The 26,189-nt window shown below is 45.4% G+C and overlaps 1 protein-coding gene across 1 annotated transcript in view; it reads left to right on the top strand.

Annotated features, from left to right (window-relative positions):
* The window catches only part of gabbr1a (gamma-aminobutyric acid (GABA) B receptor, 1a), a gene marked incomplete at its 3' end in the record, with an annotated part of 71,505 nt that overhangs the window by 23,481 nt on the left and 21,835 nt on the right, over positions 1-26,189 (top strand). The window contains exons 7-14 of the mRNA XM_084557985.1: positions 7,884-8,018; positions 14,650-14,820; positions 15,460-15,561; positions 15,867-15,932; positions 16,134-16,325; positions 20,164-20,409; positions 21,119-21,182; positions 21,928-22,005. Of these exons, the coding sequence (XP_084414111.1) occupies positions 7,884-8,018; positions 14,650-14,820; positions 15,460-15,561; positions 15,867-15,932; positions 16,134-16,325; positions 20,164-20,409; positions 21,119-21,182; positions 21,928-22,005 (1,054 nt within the window). The remainder of the gene's footprint in view (positions 1-7,883; positions 8,019-14,649; positions 14,821-15,459; positions 15,562-15,866; positions 15,933-16,133; positions 16,326-20,163; positions 20,410-21,118; positions 21,183-21,927; positions 22,006-26,189) is intronic.

Raw genomic sequence — 26,189 nt, 5'->3', positions numbered from 1 at the left:
CATAAAACCAACTGCTCCCCCCGCTGGCCTCCTGTCGAGGGTCGTTATCAATCATGCTGCAGGACAGACGCCTGGAGAGTCGGCGGGGCGGCGAGGAGGGAGGGAGGGGGCGGGGGGCACCAAACGGTTAACCGTACCGGGACTGGTTAGAAATTTGCTACGAGCTTTATTCTGATTGGTGAACGCGGCTCTGCATTGGAATCCTGTTAAACAGAATAGAGGGGAGGGAGAGAGAGGATGTGTGACAGGGAGAAAGAGAGGCAGGGTTGGCATGGCAACACAGTTACTCTTGAAGCAAACCACAGAAACAAACAAGGTTTCTCAGCTCTGTGAAAATATGTGTGCAGATTCATATGCTGGATGTATGCGGAGCTGTTAGCGCGCAGCCAGCCTCCTGCTCCACGCGCAGCTCGCTCCTTGCAATGAAATGCTAACCAGATCAAAAGCTGTGTGTGTGTGTCTCTCTCTGTGTGTGTGTCTGTGTGTGTGTGTGTGCGTCCTATGATTACAAGTGTTAAGCAGGCAGCTGCAGACGTGGCTGCCAAACACATAAAGATAAAGCAGGGAGCAGATTTCAGAGGGATTGGAAAGCGTCAGTCCTCGTGCTCCGGGAGTCGCTGGCGCCTCTGGCTCGAGAGAAATAAATGCAGATCCTCTGAATAGAAAGGATCCAAAAGAGGCTGGTGGAACATTGTCTGAGTGATGCTGGTTAATTCCTTGAATTAAGTCAAGAGAGAGAGAGAGAGAGAGAGAGAGAGGTGGAGGAGGAAGAGGAGGAGGGGGGGATTTATTCCTCGTGCTCTGGGTACAGTGTGTTTGCGATGAGGCTTTTTTCTTTTACCTTCTGATTGCAAACGTTTGTCACCTGGCTGGAATAGTAATCAGGATCTTACCTCAGAGAGGCAGGAGAAAAAAGCAATTATGAGAAAAGAGATTAATTAGCTATGAATTTTACATCCAGCTATTCTGAGCCGCCGCCGCCGCCGCCGCCGCCGCCGTCTGGCTTCGGTCAGAGAGCAGATCTCCACCTTGTGAGCACAACTTTGTGTTTGACTGTGAGATTAAGACCGAGGGTGTAGCCGCTCCTTTGTTTGCTCGCATCTCGAGATCAAGGCTGCAGGAGCGTAATTACGCAGCCGACGCTCTTGACTCGAGTTTATCCCGATGAAGAACTTTGATTAAAGCTGCGATCACAACACGGGCCTTAAAGTTTGACTCTTAACAGGTGACTAAACACACACACACACACACCAGTCTGTGAGTGTCAGGGATGGGGCGCGTGCAGCGACGTCCTCGGCTTGTTCAACATCATCCAGTATTCATGAAGCTCAACACTTAATCCCAGCGTGTCCTCCTAATGGATGCAGATACTCCGTGGTAGCAGCACGGCTTGTTTCTCTGGCTATTCTGGCGACGGCGTCAGACTATTTACAGCCTTCACACACACACACACACACACACATGCTCTCCTCACGGGCCGTTGCCATGGATACATCAAAGCCGAGGCTGCAAACTTTGATCAATTATTAACAGTGATGAGTGAGACAGTGGAGAAGCAGAGACGTGGCTGGTTGGCTGCTTGGAACGAGGTGCTTCCCTCACTTCCGCCCCTTTGCTTTTTAATTGGAGCCAGCGCTCGTCCTCGCGCTGGCGCACGAGCCCGGAGCGAGGTGCCAGACGTAATTATGAGGAAATTAAGAGATGTAGCAGCGCACGAGCTGAGATTCACTACACAGGCTGCCCCCACCACCCTTCACCACCCCCGCCCTCCCAGGCCCTTATCATATCCCCCACTCACACTCGTTTTATATCACTCAATCTGGAGCGTAATTAGAGAGAGAGAGAGAGAGTATTATGAGACGACCATCCAGTGTCGTGTCCCGTTCTTGTTCTCCCCGGCTCGGGGACTCTTCCCTCAGAGCATCCCTCCGGTCGGTCGGCCGGGCGGGGTGTGACTGATTGGAAGGGCTACGAGGGAATGTTAACGCAGAGCTGATATTGGCTCTGGGAATTTCAGCACCAAGGACAGAGACGCACGCACCGCTGCAGCGTCGTGTATCTTTACGGCTGTGAACACACACCGGCATTAATCTGTGTGTGTGTGTGTGACAGTAATGTGTGTGTGTGTGTGTGTGTGTGTGTGTGTGTGTGTGTGTGTGTGTGGCCATGGATGGCAGGGCTAGAAATGAAAGAGGAAATGGTGATGACCCCAGCGGGCCGTGGCAGACAGACGGATCCCTCAGCCTTTATTACAGACCTGCCTACACCCTGCCTATTTGTTTCTCTTAAGGGAGGACGTGTAGCTTGTTGTTCACCTCTCACTGAGACCCGAGGCTCCACATATAGAAAACACTGACTGACTTATCTCATGATGAACCTTGACACCCCGGGAACCTTTTCATGTCGAAGATGAGAGTGGGAACGGCATCGGACAAGTAACTGTGGCTGGGTGAATTAGTTCAAGCTCCCTCTCCTGTCTTTGTTTCTATATTAATGATGGAGAGTTTATTTGAGCAGCCTCCTCTGTCATATTTTAAATCTTTAACCTGATAAATAAGGCATTTTTAAGGCTGTTTGTTCAGCAGGGATTCATTTATTTCTCTCTCATAGAAACAAAACACTGACTGATTGAAAGGTTCAGCTACTGACTCTGATATTGTTTTGCAGTTGTGTTCAGTGCAGACCCAATTCATTATAAACCTTTACAGCCTGGTAACCTTTCATATTAAGATGAGGATGGAGACGACATGGAAGAAATAACTGTTGCTGGGTGAAACAAGTGAATTAGTAAATGATAAAGATGAATTTAAGCTTCCCCTCCTCTGTTTGTGTATTTAAGCAGCCTCCTCTGTCATATTTTAAATCTTTGACCTTACATGCAATGATAATTAAAGCATTTTTAAGCCTGTTTGTTCAGTGGTGATCAGGGGGTGACATTGGTTTACCGCAAATCAAATCAGTTTAACGTCTTACTGCAGAGTGTTCCCAAATATTTCCGTTCTTTCTCTCACAAATGTTCAGCTATTGAGTCTGATATTGTTTTGCAATTGTGTTGAAGAATAGAAGCCATTCATTATAAACCTTTACAGCCTGGTAACTTAAGATGAGGATGGAAACGACATGAAAACAAGTAACTGTCGCTGGGTGAAAATTAGTTCCCTGAGAAAGAGGAAGAATTTCCTCCTTTGTTTGTTCTTGCATTAATAATAGAGGATTTAAACAAGCACATTTAAGCTTTACCTGAATAGAAGCCATTCACTATAAACCTTTACAGCCTGGTAACTTCCTCATATCAAGATGAGGATGGAAACAACGTAAAAACAAGTAACGGTCGCTGGGTGAAAACGACCGTTCCCTTATTTCTCTCTCATAGAAACGCTGACTGATTGAAAGGTTCAGCTACTGACTCTGATATTGTTTTGCAGTTGTGTTCAGTGCAGACCCAATTCATTATAAACCTTTACAGCCTGGTAACCTTTCATATTAAGATGAGGATGGAAACGACATGGAAGAAATAACTGTTGCTGGGTGAAACAAGTGAATTAGTTCCCTGATAAAGATGAATTCAGGCTTTCCCTCCTTTGTTTGTTCTCACATTAATGATGAAGAGTTCCTCCTCTGTTTGTGTATTTAAGCAGCCTCCTCTGTCATATTTTAAATCTTTGACCTTACATGCAATGATAATTAAAGCATTTTTAAGCCTGTTTGTTCAGTAGTGATCGGGGGGGACTTTGGTTTACCGCATATCAAATCAGTTTAACCTCTTACTGCAGAGTGTTCCCAAATATTTCCGTTCTTAGTCTCACAGAAACACTAAACGATTGAAATGTTCATCTGCTGTGTCTGATATTGTTTTGTGCAGCCTGGGAACCTTTTCATATTAAGATGAGGGTGGAAACGACATGGAACGAATAACTGTTGCTGGGTGAAAACAATTGAATTAGTTCCCCGATAAAGGCGAATTCAAGCTTTCCCTCCTTTGTTTGTTCTCACATTAATGATGAAGGGTTTATTTGAGCATCCTCCTCTGTCGTATTTTAAACCTTTGACCTTACATGCAATGATAATTAAAGCATTTTAAGACAGTTTGATCGGCAGCGATCAGAGCTGACGCTGGTTTACCACAAATCAGAGCCCCTGGCTGCACAGTGTTCAAAAAACGATTTCCTTTCTCACTCGCATAGCAACTGCAGCTGTGTTCATGTGCCGAGCCCTTCATTATTTACTCTTACAGGCTGTTAACCTTTTCATTTTGAGATGAAGGTGGAAACCACATGCAGTAAGTGACTGTCTGGGGCAAAATTTGTTACTTGAAAGTCAAACTGTTGCTCTTCCGCCTCCATCTGCTCTCACATTAATGATGAAGAGCTTTTACAGCCACATTCAGACTTTACTCCAGCAGCCTGCTCTGTAATCCGGAAAATATGCTGGATCTAATGTCCCGTCAGTCTGTGGGTTGACTATTTTGATTACACTGCGAAGGCTCGTTGCTGCATAAATGTCCTTTGAGACGATCCTGATTCTTGCAAAGGTATTTTCAGTGAAGCTTTAATATATTAAATGTCTGACATCAGTTACACCTCTTACTGCACAGTCTTCACTTTATGTTCCCCAGAAACAATGAATGATTGAAAGGATCAAACTACTGAGTCATTTGGCCGTTTCCTTTGTCACACACCTCCACAGCCTGGTAACCTGTTCACATTGAGACAAAGGAAGGTGGTGCCGGTGTTGCCTCCATCTGCTCTTACACTGATGACGAAGAGCAGCCAAAGTCAAACTTTATTTGAGTTTGATCTTTTTGCAAATTGGGAGGAAATTTGACTTGTTCCGTTCAAATCTGTGAGGCACGCTTCTCGCACTGCTACACTTGCATTTAAAGCTTTTTTAAAGGGATGCCTGTACATTTGGTAATTGGATTTTTTTTCTCTCACTATGTGCTGTTACATTTCTGCAGCAAACATTCAGCTGCAATTATCTTGTCGCTCTGCAGACAAGGCTTTAACATAGGAACACAAGCTCCACTAAACAAGTTTTCAGCTTCCAGCTAATAGCAGCCCTTCATAGCTTATAGCCACCCATCTCATAGTAGTTCCTCCTAGCTTCCTAGCCTCTCAGCTAATAGCAGCTCTTCCTAGCTTCCTAGCCTTCCAGCTAATACTAGCTTGTCCTAGCCTCCCATCTAAGAGCAGCTCTTCCTAGCCTCCCAGGTGATTGCAGCTCTTTGTAGCTTCCTACCCTCCCATCTAATAGTAGTTCTTCTTAGCTTCGTAGGCTTACAGCTACTAGGAGCTAATCCTAGCTTCCTTGCCTTCCAGCTACTTGTAACTCCTCCTAGCTTTCTAGCCTTACAGCTAATAGTATCATGTCCTAGCCTCCCAGCTAATATTAGCTTCTCCTAGCTGCCTAGCTTCCAAGCTAATAGTAGCTCTTCCTGTTTTCCTAGCCTTCCAGCTAATAGTAGCTCCTCCTAGCTTCTTTGTATTCCATCTGACAGTAGTTTTTCTTAGCTTCATAGGCTTACAGCTAATAGTAGCTCTTCCTAGCTTCTTAGTCTCCCAGCTAATAGTAGCTCCTCCTAGTTTCCTCTTTCTAAAACAATCTCAACAACATGTTGAGGGATAACAGGTGCTCATCTTAGTCTGAATACTTAAACAACCTCCACAAGGTCAGAAACTGCTCCTTTTTTTTTTTTTTTTTAAATTAAATTCCTACGTTATGAGCAGCGAGTAATTTGGGAAACGGATGAAAGCAAGCTGTTATTAAAACCTGTAGCGTGCCACGGTAATGATCGATGAAATAATTCAAAGGTAATTAGGGGCAGGTGATGAATTGCAGCTCATCAGAGGAAAGTTAAAAAACTGCAACGCCAGAAAAACTAACAAGCCTCCTCCTCCTCCTCCTCCTCCTCCTCGGGTGGGACATGGCTCACAGTTCTCTACTGGTCACCAGACAGCAAAGAGTTCAGAATCTAAGCTAGACTGAGTTTCATCCATTTATATGAGAAGGCCGGTTGTCAGATTGAATTATCTAATTACATATAAACTTTTTATTTTTCCTTGACACCAAATCTAGAAGTTAATGGAAAACACATCAATCAATAAGAAACCCGGCTATTTCACATATTCCCTCGTCCTGAGTGGTGATTACCTCTTCAGAAAAATCACAGAGCTCCCTAAAGAGACAATTCAGCCGTTGAGACAAACACCCCAATTAGGAGCTGTAATGGTCATCGTCGTTGTCGCCGGCGATACGATTGCTTGTGACACCCGTCTGGAGTGTGTGTGTGTGTGTGTGTTGTTTTTTTCCGTCCAGTGTGTGAGCCATATCTCCTCTTCCATGCTGAATCATTAGACGTGTCAGGCCTGTTTAGCTGTGACTCTGTTTGTAGTGTGGCCGACAGAGCAGCGATGGATCATTCAGCCTAGACACGCTGCAAATTACTTTGTAGAGGGGCGGGTTGAAGGGATGTCCTGATTGGTATCGGTATCAGACTCCAGCTCCAGCCCGATCTTTTGTGGTTGTTTATTTTACGTCCCCGTAGCGTCAACATCTTCTGTTTTAGTGGCGGTTGGCTAGCATCAGTGTCTACTCTGTAAAATGAAGTGAGTCAGTCAGACATTCATTCATTCATTCATTTTCTGTAACTGCTTGTCCTCTGGAGGGTCACGGGGCAGCTGGAGCCTATCCCAGCTGGTGGGGTACACCCTAGACAGGACATTTAGAATCACCAATGAGTCTTTGGACGGTGGGAGGAAGCTGGACTCCACACAGAAAGGCCCCAGTCGGCCCATGGATTAGAACCCAGAACCTTCTTGCTGTGAGGCATCAGTGCTAACCCTCTGTGGACAGCTGGTAGCAGCTCTTCCTGTTTCCCCTTTTGATTGATGAATCCAGACTACTGCCACCTGCTTCTCAGTTGCAGGACGTATGAGCTAACCACCACGCCACTGTGCCCCGCCCATGAGTCAGCCAGCAGTCAGTAACTAGTGTAATGTGGATGTGTGGTGAGGTGGTAGTAGTTGATCATCTAAACAGAATCCATGGAGTCCACTCAGTCAAAGGCTGCACCCAAACAACAACAACAAACACTGAACGTTTAAAAGAAGAGAAAAGTTTCCTGGAGACAGCGTCAAGGAGAAACATCTTCCAGAGAGGGTTAGGGAGTTTATGGCAGCGTTGGATGACCAGAACATTTCTGGAGTAGAGAACACAAGGTACCAGCTACCCTCTCCACACTACATTAACTTTGACTGAAAGATTTATTGGACTGAATCCAGTCCACTCTAGGAGAAGACAAGGAAGACAAGGACAGACTTTAGGAAGACACAGGAGACCAACTCTAGGAGAAGACAAGGAAGACAAGGACAGACTGCAGGAAGACACAGGAGACCAACTCTAGGAGAAGACAAGGAAGACAAGGACAGACTTTAGGACTCTTAAGCTATAACCAGATCGGTATCAGACCAGGACCTCCATAGTAACCTTCCCCTGTGACGTCGGTGGTCGTCTGGTTCTCCGTTCAGACGAGACGTTTTCCTCCTGCAGCTCATTTCCGTTCACATTAGCATCTGCTTGTTTGCTGCTGCTCTCTGCTTCTTTTGTGCCATTTTCCCCCGACATTATCTTGACCCTGTCTGTTCTGTTCTTTTCCATTTCCTTGACTCGTCCGTCCTCTCCTTATTTGCATTGCCCTTTTATTCGTGGCTCCACTGCCTCTCTTGTCATTTCCATTATCTCCTCTGATTCTGTTTACAGTCGCCTCCCACTCTCTCGTTGTTTGTTTGTTTCTTTCCTTTCTCCTCCATCCCTTTTTCTTTTTACCACCTATTTCCCTCAATTCCACCTGAACCCACGTCTCATGTGGTTTTGTTTTCTTCCAGTGTGACCCGGGTGAAGCCACCAAGCTGCTGTATGACCTCCTCTACACGGAGCCCATCAAGATCGTGCTGATGCCCGGCTGCAGCGGCGTCTCCACGCTGGTGGCCGAAGCTGCTCGCATGTGGAACCTCATAGTGGTGGGTGTTTGTTTGTTTTTTTAAATTTACCCCAGTGGTTATCAAATCATGGAGGAGTGGAGACCAGGTGTGAGCTGCAGTTTGCATCAGAATCTGAGTCACATCGTAAACTAATGCTTGGTAGTCATTAGAAAGATGCTCTAACTGCAGATAACATGAAACTTTTCTCTTTTTCTTCAGTATTAAACTAATCCAGATATGGTCGATGCTCCTGTAGCTGAATTACACAGAGCTAACTCTTTAGAGCTAATTTGGAATACCTTAAACTGTCCTAAAATGGATTTAAATATATGCAAAAAAAAATGCTGTTGTGTCAAAATCAATGCCAAATAGACTTCACCTAATGAACTTATGCAGCTACCGTAGACAGGAGCTATACCTGCGCTCTGGAAGATTTACTTTGCAACCTGCAGAATTCTGGAAACCAGTCCCAGATGAAGCTGTGTGAGGGAGAGACGTGGTGCTGGGGGTGTTATGGCCTGGACATGTATGTCTGCTACAGGTACTGATGATGTGATGTAACTGCAGCAGCACAAACAGCTGCAGTGGGGATTTTGTTAACTCTGTTAGGATCTCCATCCAGGGACAGTCGCCTTCCTTCCAGCAGATAATCAGCCGCTGTTATGAGCTGGAAACATGTCGCGCATCGTTGGGGCTAGTCAGACCTCTGACATCAGTTTTTCAGATCTCTTCGTAGCCTTCCAGCTAATAGCAGTTCTTCCTAGCTTCCTAGCTTTGCAGCTAATAGTAGCTCTTCTTAGCTTCTTATCCTTTCAGCTAATAGCAGTTCTTCCTAGCTTCCTAGCTTTCCGACTAATAATAACTCTTTCTAGCTTCTCAGCCAATAGTAGCTTTTCCTAGCTTCCCAGCCTCCAAGCAAAAAGTAGCTCTTCTTAGCTTTTTAGCAGCTCTTCCTAGCCTCCCATCTAACAGTAGTTCTTCCTGGCTTCCTAGCCTCCGAGCTAATAGTAGCTCTTCCTAGCTTCCCGGTAGTCATTCTTCCTGGCTTCCTAGCTTTCCGACTAATAATAGCTCTTCCTAGCTTTTCAGCCAATAGTAGCTTTTCCTAGCTTACCAGCTAATAGTAGCTCTTCTTAGCTTCCTAGCCTCCCAGCTAATAGTAGATCTTCCTGGCTTCCTAGCCTCCCAGCTAATAGCAGCTCTTTGTAGCTTCCTATCTAATAGCAGCTGTTCCTAGCCTTCCAGCTAATAGTAGCTCTTCCTAGCTTCCTAGCTTCTCAGCCAATAATAGCTTTTCCTAGCTTCCTATCCTTTCAGCTAATAGCAGCTCTTCCTAGCTTCCTAGCTTTCCGACTAATAATAGCTCTTCCTAGCTTCTCAGCCAATAGTAGCTTTTCTTAGCCTCTTAGCCTCCCAGCTAATAGTAGCTCTTCCTAGCTTTCCAGCTAAAAAGTAGCTCTTCTTAGCTTCTTAGCAGCTCTTCCTAGCCTCCCATCTAATAATAGCTCTTCCTAGCTTCCTAGCTTTCTGACTAATAATAGCTCTTCCTAGCTTCTCAGCCAATAGTAGCTTTTCTTCGCTTCCCAGCCTCCCAGCTAATAGTAGCTCTTCTTAGGTTCCTAGCCTTCCAGCTAACAGCAGCTCTTCCTAGCTTCTCAGCTAACAGCAGCTCTTCCTAGCTTCCTAGCCTCCCAGCTAATAGCAGCTCTTTGTAGCTTCCTAGAAAATATCAGCTGTTCCCAGCCCTCCGGCTAATAGTAGCTCTTCCTAGCCTCACAGCTAATAGCAGCCCTTCCTGTTTCCCCTTTTGAATGATTGAATTCAGACTACTGCCACCTGCTGGTATGAAGAGTTATTTCCTCTCAGTCTCAGAGCGTATGAACCAGCTGGTTATTTCCTCTTTCCTCATTGTGGCGTCCAGACACAACTGACACATTAATGGGAAATACAGCAGGTTGAAATGAACTGGAATTACAGTTTAATCAGATAAGCTCCTGAAACCAGCAGTAGAGGTCTGACTGATCAGACGCCGTTATTACACATGCTATTATTAGACCGACAATAAGCCTGAAATGACGGAAACGGATAAAAAGTGCAAATGCATGTGTGAATTATTTGACTACGAATATCAATGAATAAAGGAGATGTTGTCCTGAACATAATGGAGGAGACTAGAGCCAAACAGACAAGCTAATGAGACGATGCTGGTCCAGGGACATGAACAGACCCTTGACTCTGAACGTCTCTCTGTTTGTGTGTAAACGTGTTGTAGATGCTGCTTAATGATGCTCCTTTATTCTCATGGTAATTATTCTAAATTTACCAAATCAATACTGTAGTTGTTTATTGATTCTGAGACGCCTCAGGCAGCACCTTTTAATTATTGGTGAAAGCGTACGAGCTGTTTGACGACGCTGCACTGACATCTGCACCATAGCGTCGTTTGGCCCTGAATGCTGCACGTTAATATGTTTCTGACAAGTTTTTAAACACAGCAGCTCGGATTCTTCAGATGAGCCAGAGATGTGCTGCTGGGAGTTAGTGAAAGCATCTCCTCTTGTCGTGCCTTCATCAGTCACTTTATTCTTTGTGCATCTCATTCTCTGTCTTCTCCTGATCGGCCTCTCTGTCACTCACAGCGCTCGGCTTATTAGCTTTGTCCCATAATTGAAGTTTCATCCAGAGATTAGTCATCAGGAACAATCAGTGGTGCCAGTGGTTGGCATCTGCCCCTCTTTCTGGTTTCTCTGGTTCGCTCCTCATCATTAAAAAGTCTCTTCCACTTTTTTGACTCTTCGCCTTCGTCTTTGTCTCTCGTCACCGCCTGGAGCTGGCCGCCTCTATTTCAGCTCTATTCCTTCCTTCCTTCCTTCCTTCCCCTCCTTTCCGTCTCCCACTCTTCATTTCCGCCTCGCTCTCCCTCAGCCCGAGCGTTCGATTCTCCCCGCACACAAAGGGATCTGTCTCTCTTTACTCCACGCCACCACTGGCACAACCTCCTAACCGCCACACTCAATTATTTCTGCATGCGCTCTGCCTGCAGGAGCCTCCTCGCATGTCAAACAGACTCATCAGAGCGCCGTGGAGGCAAAAAGCCCGTTCCTGGACTCTGATCAAGCAGGGGCTTCTCCATCGTCTCCTCTTGGCACAGTGTTAATTTGATCCCCTATCCCTCTCTGTAAAAGCTCTGTAAGCCGTAGACGAGACAAGGCTGCAGGAGAACTGAGAGTATTGTTTGCGGGGTTCTTTTTGGAGACAGGAGGGGCTTTCCTTGTGTCTTGCAGAGTGCTGCTCCTCCGTCGGTTTATTTCTGCTTTTTGCTCCATTTTACTCGTGTCACTGTTTTCGTGTCTGATGAAGGTTTATTTGTTGTTGCCATGGGGGAAAAGCTCAAAGCTCCAAGAAAACGAAGCTTAAAACACATCAGGTTTTCTCAGGCATTAGGCTGAGTGAATTTAAAGGTTCTGTTTCATCATCTTCCTCTGGGGGTATTTTGTAGGGACGTCCATATCAGTATCTGGAGATCGGTATCGGATCAGATCCAGGCATTTTTAAAACGATCGGATCGGTATCAGACTCTTTTGTAGCTTCATATTTTAGATCTGCCATAAACCAAAAGCACGTCAAAATGTTTGCTGGCTGGCGTCACAGCTGCTAAAAACCTAGTGTAATGTAGATGTGTGGTGAGGTGGTAGTAGTTGATCATCTAAACAGAATCCATGGAGTCCACTCAGTCAAAGGCTGCACCCAAACAACAACAACAAACACTGAACGTTTAAAAGAAGAGAAAAGTTTCCTGGAGACAGCATCAAGGAGAAACATCTTCCAGAGAGGGTTAGGGAGTTTATGGCAGCGTTGGATGACCAGAACATTTCTGGAGTAGAGAACACAAGGTACCAGCTACCCTCTCCACACTACATTAACTTTGACAGAAAGATTTATTGGACTGAATCCAGTCCACTCTAGGAGAAGACAAGGAAAGACTTTAGGACGCTGCAGGAGACCAACTCTAGGACATTTAGGACAATCTGTTTCCGATCAGGGGACAAAATAACTTGACAATCAGAAATCACTGCTGTGGTGTTTTTAGTTGACGCAGTTTGAATCGGGAGGCTTTGGGCTTCTTAACGACACATGTGAGTGGGTGTGAGTCGGGGTCAACTGAATGTGTGACCTGCCGATGGCGCCCGGGGAAAAGTCATTAGGCCCCGTCCTCCTGGGACGTTGGATATCTGTGGTAAATCTGTCAGCGTGAACCTCACACAGGAGGAGGAGGAATCAGTGGATCATTAAAGTCATTAAGATCAGTCCTCTGGAGCAACTCAACCAATCATAGTAGAGACCGAAAGAAATGGACCCAGTCAACAGTGACGCAAAATAATGGTCTGTAGGTGTCTGTACATTCACTCCCACGATCACCAGTAAAATAATGAAAATCTTTTATAGCACATGGTGCTGTTAATGCTCTTTCCCCAGGAAAATAGCGTCAGTTTGACCAATGAGAGGAAGTGGCGACGTTTTGTCCATATTTATATACAGTCTATGTCTTTAAACTCTGTGTGTTGAAGCCACGTTCAGCCCACTATGATCCTAATTTGTCTGGGCCAGTAAAAGAACAGCATAACCTTTAAATAATATCTTTTTTCCCTACGTTTTTATACATTGTTCTACTGACGGTCGTTCGTCATGTGGGACTAACTCAGTGAACACTAGATTTATGTCAGCAGTGTTTTTAGAGAACAATGGAGGAAGCTGGTTGTACGCAGGATGAGTTCATCCTTTGTTTTGGTGGTTCCATGTGATCTGTTGACAGTCAGTAATAAACAGCAGATAGCTCAGCTTATCCTTCCAGGAAAACACGTCATTAATACCCATCCCACTGCGTTCACATGCTCCTGTACGTTAACACCTACCATGTTGATTACCCAGCGTGTCATCCCCTGCTTCCTCAGATCTCTTGGCAGCCGCGCCCACGTCAGCTGTCACGTCCTGTATCGACACCTTAGTTTAAACTTCCCGTACCCATGGGGAAGGTTATATCCAAATTTCACGTGACTCTGGTTGTGTTGGTAATGGGTCTGAGGCGAGAGCGGGAGGAGGATCAGCTCTCCGTATCTGTAATTGTTCCCTAAACGCCAGGTTCCTCGCCTTAAAGCCGACCTGTCGAGGATTTTATTTCCACTTGTCACTGTGACACTAATTGACGGAGGAGCAGTCTTCTCCCCGCTTCTGCTGACATCTTCCTGCATCCCTCATCCTTACTGCTGCTGCTGCTGCTGCTGCTGCTGTGGAGACAAATCTTAACAGTGCAACTCTGTTTTCATGGGAATTGTGCCTGAGAATTCAAATTACGCAGGTTCAAATAGGGCTACTGTTTGCCGCAGGAATAATTAGATCATTTTTTAATTTGTCCTCTTTGTAACGCTGGAATGTGTCGTCACGCATGGGGAATCCTGTGTCTAATTATTGTTATTATTTTATTTTAATTCAAATGCAGAGTTTATTGGCACATCTTGTAAGCCAGAGGGAAGCTAAAGGGAGGAGGAGGAGGGGGAGGAGGTATGGGGAGGTATGGGGGGGTGGTGTGTGGATGGAAATGAGGAGATGGTTGTCTTCTGTCTTTTAGCGGGGCGTCCTCTCTGTTGCCTGCTGTATAAACCGGTCGCCATCAAAGAACGCCGTGTACAGGAGAGGAACAAGAGGATCCTGATTTGAATATATTTTTGATTGAAGCCTGTTTATTGCTGCCGAGGCCTTCAGAAGAAGATTTCTCCCCCTTTCTTTAATTTACAAATTTATTTCTCATAACCCTTTAACATCGACTGTATCATATATATATATATATATATATATATATATATATATATATATATATATTAATGAGTTTCTAGACCCCTGCTGCACCAATATCACTAACATCATCAATACCTCCCTCAAAAAAATGGTTTATACAAAAACTTATCATCTGCCCCCTGGTGGATTTATCCAGGATCTGCAGCCAGTAGCTTTTGACAGCCATTTCCAAAATGGCCGCCTTCATGGACTTTCTATTTTTTTTTCAGGAAACTCTTTGCTAATTTAGAAAATGTTTCACTATGAATATAATTTATGTCGTTACTGATATTTCAATACAAATTTTTACTTTCTTGAATCAACCTATAATTATTTATATTATTATTTTATTATCTTATACTTTCTGTAATGCATTAAGCCTCCCACAATGTCCATTTTTTCCATCTTACAATATTTTTAATTTAATTAAATTGATTATTTAAAAAATTAAAAAGTCATATTAAAATGTGCATTAATTTATTTCATATTTGTGGATTTTGTTTAGATATTTATGTGATTTTTCTGTTCAACCTAATGTTGTAGAGGTTCATTATTGTCTTTAGTCGTCCTCATTTTTTCACAATAACACAATTTAATGACTATTATAACCTGTAGAATATATATTTAACAGTTCAGAGAAGAAATTCAGACATTAGTTGTTCAGTCCTCAGTCCAGATCTGTGCCTGAGCTACGGTAGAAACTGTTTTTTCTAACAAAAGAAAAAGCAAAAGGTCATAAATAGAATTTTGTTTGAAATGTTCTGAATACAATACACAGAGTTAGAAATAAGAAATAAATGGCTGATGTATAAAACATCCTCCTTGGTCTTTTTCCCAGCTGTCCTATGGCTCCAGCTCACCAGCCCTGTCCAACCGCCAGCGCTTCCCCACCTTCTTCCGAACGCACCCGTCGGCCACGCTCCACAACCCCACCAGGGTGCAGCTCTTCCAGAAGTGGAAGTGGACGCGCATCGCCACCATCCAGCAGACCACAGAAGTCTTCACCTCGGTCAGTGCCGTTTATCAAACCTTCCTTCACTTTTAACACCTCTGTCCTTCGTCTCCCAGCCCCGTCCCCTCCCTGCCTCCCCCTCTATGTCTCCGTGTCCCCTGATGGTGCCTGGGGCCAGGCCGGCGGGGGGGCCTGATTGCCTTCCCCTGCCCCTGTATGTTTGTTTATGGGCGCAGATGTGTTCTCAGGCTCAGCGACACACCTTCGAGCTATCTCGCGATTGATGGAGGATTTTTGAAGTAATTTGTTGGAATATTGGTTGTGAGAAATATTGATCGGGCTATGCATCTCTGGCAGGCACGGCGGTCGATGCTGGTTCCTGTAATGGAGGTTAATGATCCTGCTCTCTCATTCTTCTCTCTCTCTTCTCACATTCTTCCTTTCTCCCTCCCTTCCATCCTGTCTCGGCCTAAAAATCCATTCTCATTCTGCCTCTCTTGTTGATTACACCAGCTCGCCGTCTCCGTCCCTCTCTCGATGCTTCTCCTACACACTTCAGATCTGTTTTTTCCCTTTGGGCTTTTCTTTTGTCTTTCTCTTCTGTAATCTCAGTCTCATCTCTCTGTCCAGCTGCCTCTCTAACCTCTCTCCCTCTCCCTCTCTCTCTCCTTCTGTCCTCCCCCTTTCATCTGGCAGACTCTGGACGATCTGGAGCAGAGGGTGAAGGAGGCAGGCATCGAGATCAGCGTTCGCCAGAGTTTCCTCACCGACCCGGCTGTCGCTGTCAAGAACCTCAAGGTGCTTTGATTAAAAATTCACCTCAGCTGCTGGTCTCTCTCCCCCCTCTCTCCCCCCTTCCTCCTCCTCCTCCGGCTCACAGCTGCACACACGGCACCATTAGCATAGAGGCGATTGGAGAGAGGAAATGAATGCGCCTTGCTAATTAGCAGCTCCTGAACAGCAGCGCGTGGCGTCCTGTGAAGCAGCAGGACTTTGACACGATGTGCTGCCACATGAAGCGCTGCTGTTGTGAAGTTTTATTGTCGCCGCTGATGTAACCGAGCCATTGTTTTATTTGTTGTTGTTGTTGTGATGTGATGCAGCGCCAGGATGCAAGGATCATCGTGGGGCTCTTTTATGAGACTGAAGCCAGGAAGGTGTTTTGTGAGGTTAGTGTCTTTTTTTTTCTCCAGCTAGACTGATTCCAAAAGACTCAACCTGACTGGCTATTAGCAGAAATTGGCCACAGTAATGAGCCGTTTGAATGTCTGAATGGATTTCCTTGCTTGGCAGTGATACAACACAGCCTCCAGGAATAATTTGTCATTCTCTGCCTCCCTTTCCCCGTCGTCCTCCCCTCCATGCTGCAGGTGTTCAAGGAGAAGCTCTTTGGGAAGAAGTACGTCTGGTTCCTGATCGGCTGGTACGCGGACAACTGGTTCAAGATCAAGGACCCGGCTATCAACTGCACCGTGGAGAACATGACGGAGGCCGTGGAGGGACACGTGACTACCGAGATCGTCATGCTGAATCCAGAGACCGTCCGCGGGGTCTCCAACATGGTACAGAGCACACAGCAGTGATGATATTAAAGAGGGCCACAGTGTTGTCCTCCTGAGACCCGCCGTCCTCATATGTGGACATTAAGTTTTAGGTTCTAGTGGTAGCAAAGGGTCAATAAACTAGTCGGTGTGAAAACATGATTGCAGGCATTTCAGCAGATTGATCCTACAGCCGATCACGGGACAAGAGTGGACAAGGTACAAAACCTCATCAACGTTTCTGGTTGAAACTTATTTATTTATGATTTCTAGTTTGATATGACGCGCAAATTGATAACAAGCTGCAACGTCGCTAATTAGCAAGTACTCGTTTGAGGACATTGGGACTTCAGTTTTGAAAAGTTTTATATTTGAACAGTGGGAAGAAAGGTGGTTGTTTGCAATTCTGCTTTTGCACAGCCAGGTATTAAAATAAACACTTTTATATTTACTGTAATATACAGTGAAATAATCCCTGTGTCCACATATGAGGACATCATTATTTTTATTTTTTTTTCCAAAAACTACTTCCTGTTCAAAGATGATGCTTAGTTTTTATACTTCTTACGTCCTACTAATCCCAAATACCTTGGGGAAATTAAAAATGCATACCAAACAAAAGCTCGGCTCTCAGGAGGTTAGAGAGTTTATAAGGACGCCTGTGCTTTGGAAATAACTACATTTGTCCAGTACTTATAAATAATATTATACAACCGTCCATAAAATGAAAACGCAAACAAAACAATAAATAATGTCGTCTAGAAAACAGATTTCAATCGATTTAATTTCAACAGAATTTCTGGCGTGCAGTTTCACATGATCACTTCCTTCCTGCATCTTCACCTCTTTGTCTTCAGCTCTTTAACTCTAACTCTCTAACTACATTCAACTCTTTATCCCGCGAGACATTTCAGGAACAATAATGTCACGGCTTCAGTGAACTGTCTATGACCTGAATCAATATTATGTTTATTGAACCGCTGAGAATGCCATGAATTATTCCTTTACATCATCACCGTCTCTCTCTCTCTCTCTCTGAGCGTCTTCCCTTATGATTTTGTCAGACGCTCATTCTCTTTCCTCAGGTACCGTCTCTCTCTCTCTCTCTCTCTCTCTCTCTCTCTCTCTCTCTCTCTCTCTCTCTCTCTCCCCCCCCCGTCCTCCGTTCATTTCTCTAATCCTCTTACTCCGTTACTTCCTCCCTCCATCCTTCCCATTCTTCGACCTTCTCTGACTCCACCGCATCGTCCCTTCAATTCGTCTTGTCTACCCGTCTCTCTCCGTCCCACCTTTTTCCGTCCCCTCTCATCCCCCCCCCCACCCCCACCCCCTCCCTGTCCGTCTCTGGCGCTCCATCAGCAGCTGTTGTTTATATTCATACAGCACCTGCCACTACCTGCTGATTTAGTTGTTGATGTGCTGCTCAGCGGGTGATAAGAATTACAGCCAGAACTCCTGCTCCTAGTCAATCTATTTAAATTCAATTTCCAAGTTTGAAATTGGCATATTTCTTTTTAGATAGTGCACTAAGATTAGGCCGCCGTGCCAATTCCGCGGGGCCCGTGCAAATAGCACGACGTCAGCTGGTTTTCGGTTGGCAGTGGCAGAATTAAATGCCAAACGCCCAGGTGGAATCTGAATGAGATGAATTTGACATAAGTAAATGGAGGTGTGTGGGCCCCTAATTGGCCTCAGAGAATCCATGGGGGCGCCTTGATTAACGGTTGCAATAGTCTCCCGTCTAATACGTGTCCGTCTTCAGTAGGAGGTGAAGCTGATTGGTGTTTAATCAGACAAACCGGAAGCGTGATTGTACCCTTGTGAGAAAAATAATCAGTTTGTAAGATTTTTTTTAAACGAGTTGCTGTGGGATCAAATTTGGTCTTGAGCCAAAAAAAAGACATGTCCGCATTTTGCATTTTAATGTGTTAATTCACTGAGGTGCCACTGTGCATGTATTACACCTGCATCAATCATCAGTGAAAGGTAATGAAGTAATAATCTCCAGCAGAACCCAGAGCTGCACGTTCAAAGTCAAAATTTAGGAAATATATATATACATAAAAAAAGTTTTCAGCTTTCTCTTAGTTTAGACGGAGTACAATTCATATTTAGTGTTTTCTTATTATTGCTCTCTCTGGCTAGCTTAGCTTAGCTTAGCATAAATACTAGAGGCAGGGGAAAAAGCTAGCGTGGAGGACAGAAAGGTTAAAATGAGTTCCCTTATTAATACAATAAATCCTGTTTGTTGTATCCAGCTCCACAGAGCCTCCTGCTCTAGACCATGAAATAGTCTGGCCCCTAACTCCTCCAAAACCACAGCTTGTCCTTTGCTGGACGGATTTTGTGTCCTCTGACTGATTAACATGTTTAATCCTGTTCACAAACAGAAATGTACCTTTGTCAGACCCAGAAGAGCTGCCCCCCACCCCAGGGGGGCTGTGGCCCAGAGGTTAGAGAGCGTTGATGTCCTCTGTGTTCATAGCCGAGGTACCATGGGCGTCTAAAACAACCTAAATGACACCCCAGACGTTTCCAGTCTGTATGCTACGGCATCAGTGCATTTATTATTGGTATTTAAAGTTTTAAAACCAGAAATGTTGTTTCTCTGGAGCTGATTTATTGTCCTTGAATGAACCAGGAAGTAGTCTCCATGGTGACCACTGGTCCAGGTCTCTCTGGTCCAGGAAGTGGTCTCCATGGTGACCACTGGTCTAGGTCTCTCTGGTCCAGGAAATAGTCTCCATGGTGACCACTGATCCAGGTCTCTCTGGCCCAGGAAGTAGTCTCCATGGTGACCACTGGTTCAGGAAGTAGTCTCCATGGTGACCACTTGTCCAGGTCTCTCTGGTCCAGGAAGTAGTCTCCATGGTGACCACTGGTCCAGGTCTCTCTGGTCCAGGAAGTAGTCTCCATGGTGACCACTGATCCAGGTCTCTCTGGCCCAGGAAGTAGTCTCCATGGTGACCACTAGTCCAGGAAGTAGTCTCCATGGTGACCACTGGTCCAGGTCTCTCTGGTCCAGGAAGTAGTCTCCACGGTGACCACTGGTCCAGGTCTCTCTGGTCCAGGAAGTAGTCTCCACAGTGACCATGGGTCCAGGTCTCTCTGGTCCAGGTCTCTCTGGTCCAGGAAGTAGTCTCCATGGTGACCACTGGTCCAGATCTCTCTGATCCAGGCACAGATCATTGTGTTCAGCTATAAATAAAATAATTCTAAAACCAAACTTGAAATACCAAAAAAGTACACGGACAGCTAAGCTAAGCTAAGCTAAGCTAAGCTAAGCTAACTACCTGCTTCTCATCTATAGACAAATTTAGAAAGGTCACATTGCAGAAGGCAGCTTCTCCAGCACAGCTCTGATTAACGAAGAGCTCTTCTCTTTAAAAACCCAACTTTTATTTAGGTTTACTGTCCACATGAGGGACATCTGAATTGTCCAAGTACCCTCATGGTCAGCTCTACTACCCCTCAATAGCCCTCAGGTTGGCCCAGAGCACACATGGACCTCTGCTTCTCTCAAAATGCTAATCCGCTGTGACCTTGAGGAAATTCTCCTCTGACAACAGCTGGAAGATATTTCTGAGCAGGATTTAATGTAACACAGATTTGTTTTTGACACTTGACTCTTACACGCGGAGGTTTAAAGTTCACACATTCAGCTTCCTTCATCTGAAGCAGGAGTTTCTGAAAAGAGAAGAAAAAAATCCCTCGTGAGGATCTTCAGTCTCCTTCTTGTCTCTTTCTTCTCTGTCTAAATCATGTGCCCCAGAACACAAATACCAAACTGACTCACAGTAATTCCTTTATTCCTCAGAAGAACTCCTCTTTGATATCATATCTGTCCTCTTTCCATCAGACATCACAGGAGTTCCTCGCTGCCTTGATGTCACGTCTGGGAGGGAAGAACCCCGAAGAGACCGGTGGCTTCCAGGAGGCCCCGCTGGCCTACGATGCGGTGTGGGCTCTGGCCCTGGCCCTCAACAAGACGGTGGCGCCGCTGAAGGCCAAGGGCCGGCGTCTGGAGGACTTCAACTACAACAACCACGACATCACGTCTGAGATCTACAGAGCCCTCAACACCAGCTCCTTCGAAGGGGTTTCAGTGAGTGAGATCATCCTGTAGAGTCCTCCAGAGTCTGTGCTTCAGGATCAAAGTTGTCAAATCCAAAATGATCAGATTGGATCAGTATCAGGGTTCAGCTAAGCCTGATCATTTGTAGTTATTTATTTTAGCGTTTAGCAGTTGTCTAACGTCTAAGCTGCAAACAAATCAAAATAGAAGAAGAGGAACATGTCTGCTGTCTAGAAGAACTTCTCCACATCTTTAACTTTTACAACCAGATCTTCATCAGGGCTCGTTCAGCCCAGCCGCCATATTGACGTAATCTTCTAGAAGACAGATTGCTCCTTCCTGATCCACCACGGAAATTAAACCGAATGGTCCTGAGTGTCCACTAAATCGGAAAGGAAAATAAAAACAATATAAATCCTCCTGCTACTCAATTAAATCTAATGCAACTGAGCACGGCTGCTTTAAAGTGTTATTAATCTGCTGTCCAGTACAACACCACTGTAAACTAGATATATAAAGCTAATAAACATACAGTCAGATGAGTGTCTCTCTCTGTAGCCTCCTAAAGTGGCCTCCAATCTGTGCTAGGCTAAGCTAACTGGTAGCTATAACCTGTATCATGCAGACGTGATAGCGGTTATCCATCATTTTATCAAACTCTTGGGGAAAAATAAAATAAACTCAAAGGAAGGAGGTAATTATTTGCATTAAAACTAACTTCCTCCCGTCTGCGTCTCAGGGCCAGGTGGTGTTCGACGCCCAGGGTTCCAGGATGGCGATGACTCTAATCGAGCAGCTGCAAGGTAAAAACACACACCGTCCTCCCACAGATGTCCCACTGCATCTGCAGAACAATAAACGTCGCTCACCGGCTCACCGCTGACTTTAAGCATCTCGCATCGATCGCTGCTTTCAGCTGAAGTCAGAGGAAAGCCTCGGCTTCGTCTCAGGCCTGACGCAGGAATGTGTCGACTCGAGGCTTCGCTCTTTAATTGGGCTCAAACATTCGTTTTAAGCTGTTTCTGAAAGCGGCATCCTATTTGTCATCGGTGACTTAATGAGTCCCCCCCCCCCCCACACACAGGATAAGGTTGAGGATTATTTTCTGCCTCCGTCCTCTCTAGCGTCCTAACGGATGACAATTTATAATCCTGCCCCCTTTCCCCCTCTCGTTCTGTCTCGTTTTTCCTGTCGTGGCGTCGAGGTAATTTGACATCCACGATGAGACGACCTGACTCGAATCCCTGAATCACTCTGGGACCTCATCAGTATTCCTGGTCAAGCTCCTTTTTCTTTTCTCCTCTTCCCTTTCTCCTTCTCGTCCCCTTGGTGCGTCTTTGTTTGTCCTTCTTTATTTTTACCTTTATTTTCATCCCTCATTTCCTGTTACCTGTTCTTCTTTTTGTTTTTTTCTGTCCCCACGCATTTCATTGACTGAACTGTGGTGCTATGAATATAAATGTTTATCAGCTCTCTCAGGGGACACATTAATTATACAAGCGATACTAATTAAACTGGATGCCTGTTTTGTTTTTTTATCTCGTCTAGGAGGCAGTTACAAGAAGATCGGTTACTACGACAGCTCTCAAAAGAACCTCTCCTGGTTCGGCAACGATGTTTGGATAGGTAAGATGTAGTTTGTGACCACCACTGCTCGACTTCCTGCGTCTGTAATCGTGTCCTGCTGCGAGTCACAGCTTTTGTGACTCCAGACCTCCCCCGGCGTGGCTGAATTTAGCCTCTCTGACGGTCTAACTGATGTGTAATCACGTTGGAGTTTCTCTAACCGCTAGTTTGGATGCAACTGGTTATTTGGATGCTGACGCTGGCCACCCCAAATTAGCTGCCTGCTGCACACTCAGCGAGCAACATGTGTTAGAAGTTGGCTCAGCACAGTTTGTTTCCTCAAAGTGAGCCAACACAGGAAACTTAAAACGTGCTGATTTTAGACATGTCTCAGGAATAACAGGAGCGTCTGGTTTAGATTTTACAGCCTTTGAGCTTTTTAGATTTCCACAGGTTCAGTCAGTTGCAGCTTCACAACAGTTGGGTCAGTGGTTCCGAGTATTTTTCTGCAAGACCCACCTGTTGTAGATAAGATTATTTATTTAGACACAGATATACAGATCTGACAGTCACTTCTCTGCAGAGCAAAGCGCCGTCTTTCTCGATCCTTGTCGTTACGCTGCTCCTCCCTGTCCTGGTCTAGGTGGGTGCTACATGTCTAAGTAACATCCAGATGACTGGAACTAGACTTGACCCAAAATGTTGAACTATCCTCTAAAGTGGAGCAGTAATACAAACCTCTCTGTGGTAGAGGTGCTCAAACTAGCCTCATTCAACTGCGCCCCCCCACTGCAGTAGCCCCCCTCTCCCCCACTTTGGGACCCACTGTGTCAGGTTGAAATGAGCATCCCGGGGCTGTAGGGATGAGAGACAGATTGGGAAACGCAGCATGTCTCTGAATCTTCATCACCAGGTCAGAGTGAGATAAAACACTGAGTCGGTGACGTGAAGAATCCTGTTTAAAGTTTTCAACTGTAACTTAAACTCAAACTTGACGATGAATTAAATGAAGCGCAGCGTTCATTTTAATCACAGCGGTACAGAGCAGCGTCCTGGCTGGATGTGCCTCCATCAGCAGCCTTCAAGAAACGGTGACCGGCGCCGTTTTAATAATAACATGAATAATGAAACACGGCCTGGTCCGTCCGGTACCGAGGCCTCCTGGGTGGAGGCAGACTCACGGATGTTTAGTCTCAATGCACAGCTGAGATGATGTGTGCAGCTTTGTTTTGTTTACTGATGCATACCGTGCGTGTTTATGTGGTTACCTCGCTCCACACATGTACAGACTTCACATGGCGTCAACCATATGTTTGTGGGGAGCTATCGACATGCCTGAGGTTCCTTCAGCAAACGCCTGAAATCCCCCAGACTGCACCCCGGGGCTGTGGCCACTGCTCCATGTGTGCATTCCTTGTACGTGGGTAGTCATGTATATAAAACTGACTCAATCTGATGGTTCCTCAACAATCATTTTGAAGCTATTTTGCTGACTGTCTCCATCTTGGCGATGCCTGACTCCACCTAACTCTCAGCTAATTCAAAAATATATCTGAATAATTATAATAAATGGTCAGTGAGGTGGAGTTTGAGCATAGACTGTAGAAAATATGGACTACGCGTCTCCACTTCATCCCATTGGTCAATGGGATACGGGCGGCGCCATCCTGTGGGTTTGGATCCAGAGTCTGAGCCTCCACCAGCTACAAAGAAGAGCTGGATTATAAACTGAATTTATTCATTTATTCCTACTGGGCTGCTTCCTGGAGCAGTTGTCAGTGGTAACTGTCAATCATCATGATGTCACGTCCTGTTTCTATAGTGTCAAATAACTAAACTACATATATTAACTACTATTAAAAACTTTAATGTTTTAGTTTGATTTATTGTCCCATATAAGTCCCATTCATTAACATAGAGGGGGGCGGGGCTTACATGACCAGCCAGCCACCAGGCTCCTGCTGCTAGACTGAAACTAGACCTGAACCAGACTAAAACTAGACCTGAACCAGACTAAAACTAGACCTGATCCAGGCTGAAACTAGACCTGAACCAGGCTAAAACTAGACCTGAACCAGGCTGAAACTAGACCTGATCCAGATTGAAACTAGACCTGAACCAGGCTAAACTTGACTTGAACCAGACTAAAACTAGACCTGATCCAGGCTAAAACTAGACCTGAACCAGGCTGAAACTAGACCTGATCCAGGCTGAAACTAGACCTGAACCAGGTTGAAACTAGACCTGAACCAGGCTAAAACTAGAACTGAACCAGGCTGAAACTAGACTTCATCCTGATTGAAACTAGACCTGAACCAGACTAAAACTAGACCTGAACCAGACTAAAACTAGACCTGGTCCAGGCTAAAACTAGACCTGAACCGGACTAAAACTAGACCTGATCCAGATTAAAACTAGACGAGGACCACACCGAAACCAAACTACACCTGAACCAGACTGGAACTAGACCTGAACTGCACTGAAATTAGACCTGAACCAGACTAAGCCTAGATCTGAACCATACAGAAACTAAACTAGACCTGAACCAGACTGTAGCTATATCAACTACTATTAAAAACTTTAGTGTTTTAGTTTGGTCCAAGTCCCATCCACTAATATGGAGGGGGGCGGGGCTTATGTGACCTAGCCAGCCACCTGGGGGAGCTATACATGCTTTGGCTTCACTTTGAATACAGACCATTAGGTTGTATTTGCTCTAAAGCTGATGAGGACTGACTCCTTTCTGGAGCCAGCCTCTAGTGGTCACTGGAGGAACTTCAGCTTTTATACATTTAAAAATACATGATGTGCACGCCTACATATGTGGATATAGAAAGATAATAAATGACCAAACTTTATTCACATGCACGTATAACCAGTGTTAATTAATGTCTTTATAGCTTTTCAAACCCTCAGTGTGCACTTAGCCAGACAGACTGTTAGCCCGTCGGTTTATTAATAAAGAACGAGGGGGCTGCAGCCTGGAGAGAAGTCTCCGTGCTGCCGTAAAGACAGCTTCTGTTTTAGAGTCATGAAGCGTCTTCACTGGACTGGACTCAACCAACATATGTTCTCAGTGAAATGAATACACATAAATAACAGCCTCACATCGTGTCAAATAAAACCTGGAAAGTTACTGACAGATTAGACACTGAGTGACTGTGTCCGTCTGGTTAAATGATCTAAGTGTTGTGGATTCCTGGAAATTCCTGCAGTGGAGCCTCAGCTGCAGCAAATCAGCCTAAGTGGGACAAATTAACAAACCAAGCTACAGTAACTCCCTGCTGTGTGCTGTTTTACTGTGGTACAGTTTGAAACCTGCTGCAAACCCCCACCAAACAAACCTCCAGTCTTTTCCCACATCATTCTTGCTTGAACTTCTGCTGTAAAAAAAAAAAAAAAATAAATAAAAGCCCGTTAATGTTGATTTGCCTCAGACACCAAGACCAATCCTGTGGTTGTTTACTGGCCCGTCTTTCCCTGGAGAGGTGACATACTTGTGACTGGACGGAGTGTGCCACTAATCAATCCTGCGTGCTGCTGTGGTCTGTCGAGAGAGAGACAGAGAGAGAGAGACGCCTTTTTTTAGGCTTTTAAGGAAATGATCAGTGTCTGTGGCTTAGCTGAGCCCAGTAGAGGTACAGATTCCAGGTCAGTGTCAGCGGCGAGGGACGGCTGACCTGCATGCGCCTTGTTCTTTTACCAGGGCCGGCTCCCAGCTCTTTGGTTTGCCTCGTTGCTATGTGAGGGGCCCGGTCGGTGCAAGCCCAGGTAAACGCAGCCGAGTCGAAGCTGACTCCTGAAGTGTCAGAGGTCAGCTTTGTTTACTCTGCTTCCTGCCGCTGGAGGCCGATTTACTGTTTCACCGTTCTCCAGATAAAGACACAACATCTAGTTGTTGAGAGGACATGAGTAATTTCCTGCCGTCTGGAGCTGACTCAGTCCGGGAAGTTTTCTCTTTGACGGGAGGGCGCTTGATTTGCTGCACGGTGACAGGGTGAAGTAAACTCCGAGGTTTTTCAACTTAACCTCCTGGCTTGTTTTACCACAGAGCGTGTTCACCAGGCGCCACGCTCTCTCTCTCTCTCTCTCTCTCTCCATCTTTCTGCATGGTCGCCCTAACAACCGCTTCAGCTCTGCTCTTCCTCTAATCGCTGTGGCAACTGTTACAGAGCTTGGTCTCCATGGCAACACCCTGTCCTGATTCCTTGATCAAGGACGGAGGAGTTGTTTTTTTTGTTTTT

This window comes from Chelon labrosus (assembly GCF_963514085.1).
Source record: "Chelon labrosus genome assembly, chromosome: 12".
Taxonomy (NCBI): domain Eukaryota; kingdom Metazoa; phylum Chordata; class Actinopteri; order Mugiliformes; family Mugilidae; genus Chelon; species Chelon labrosus.
Note: the sequence above shows the minus strand (reverse complement) of the source record. Positions and strands in the feature narration are given on the sequence as shown.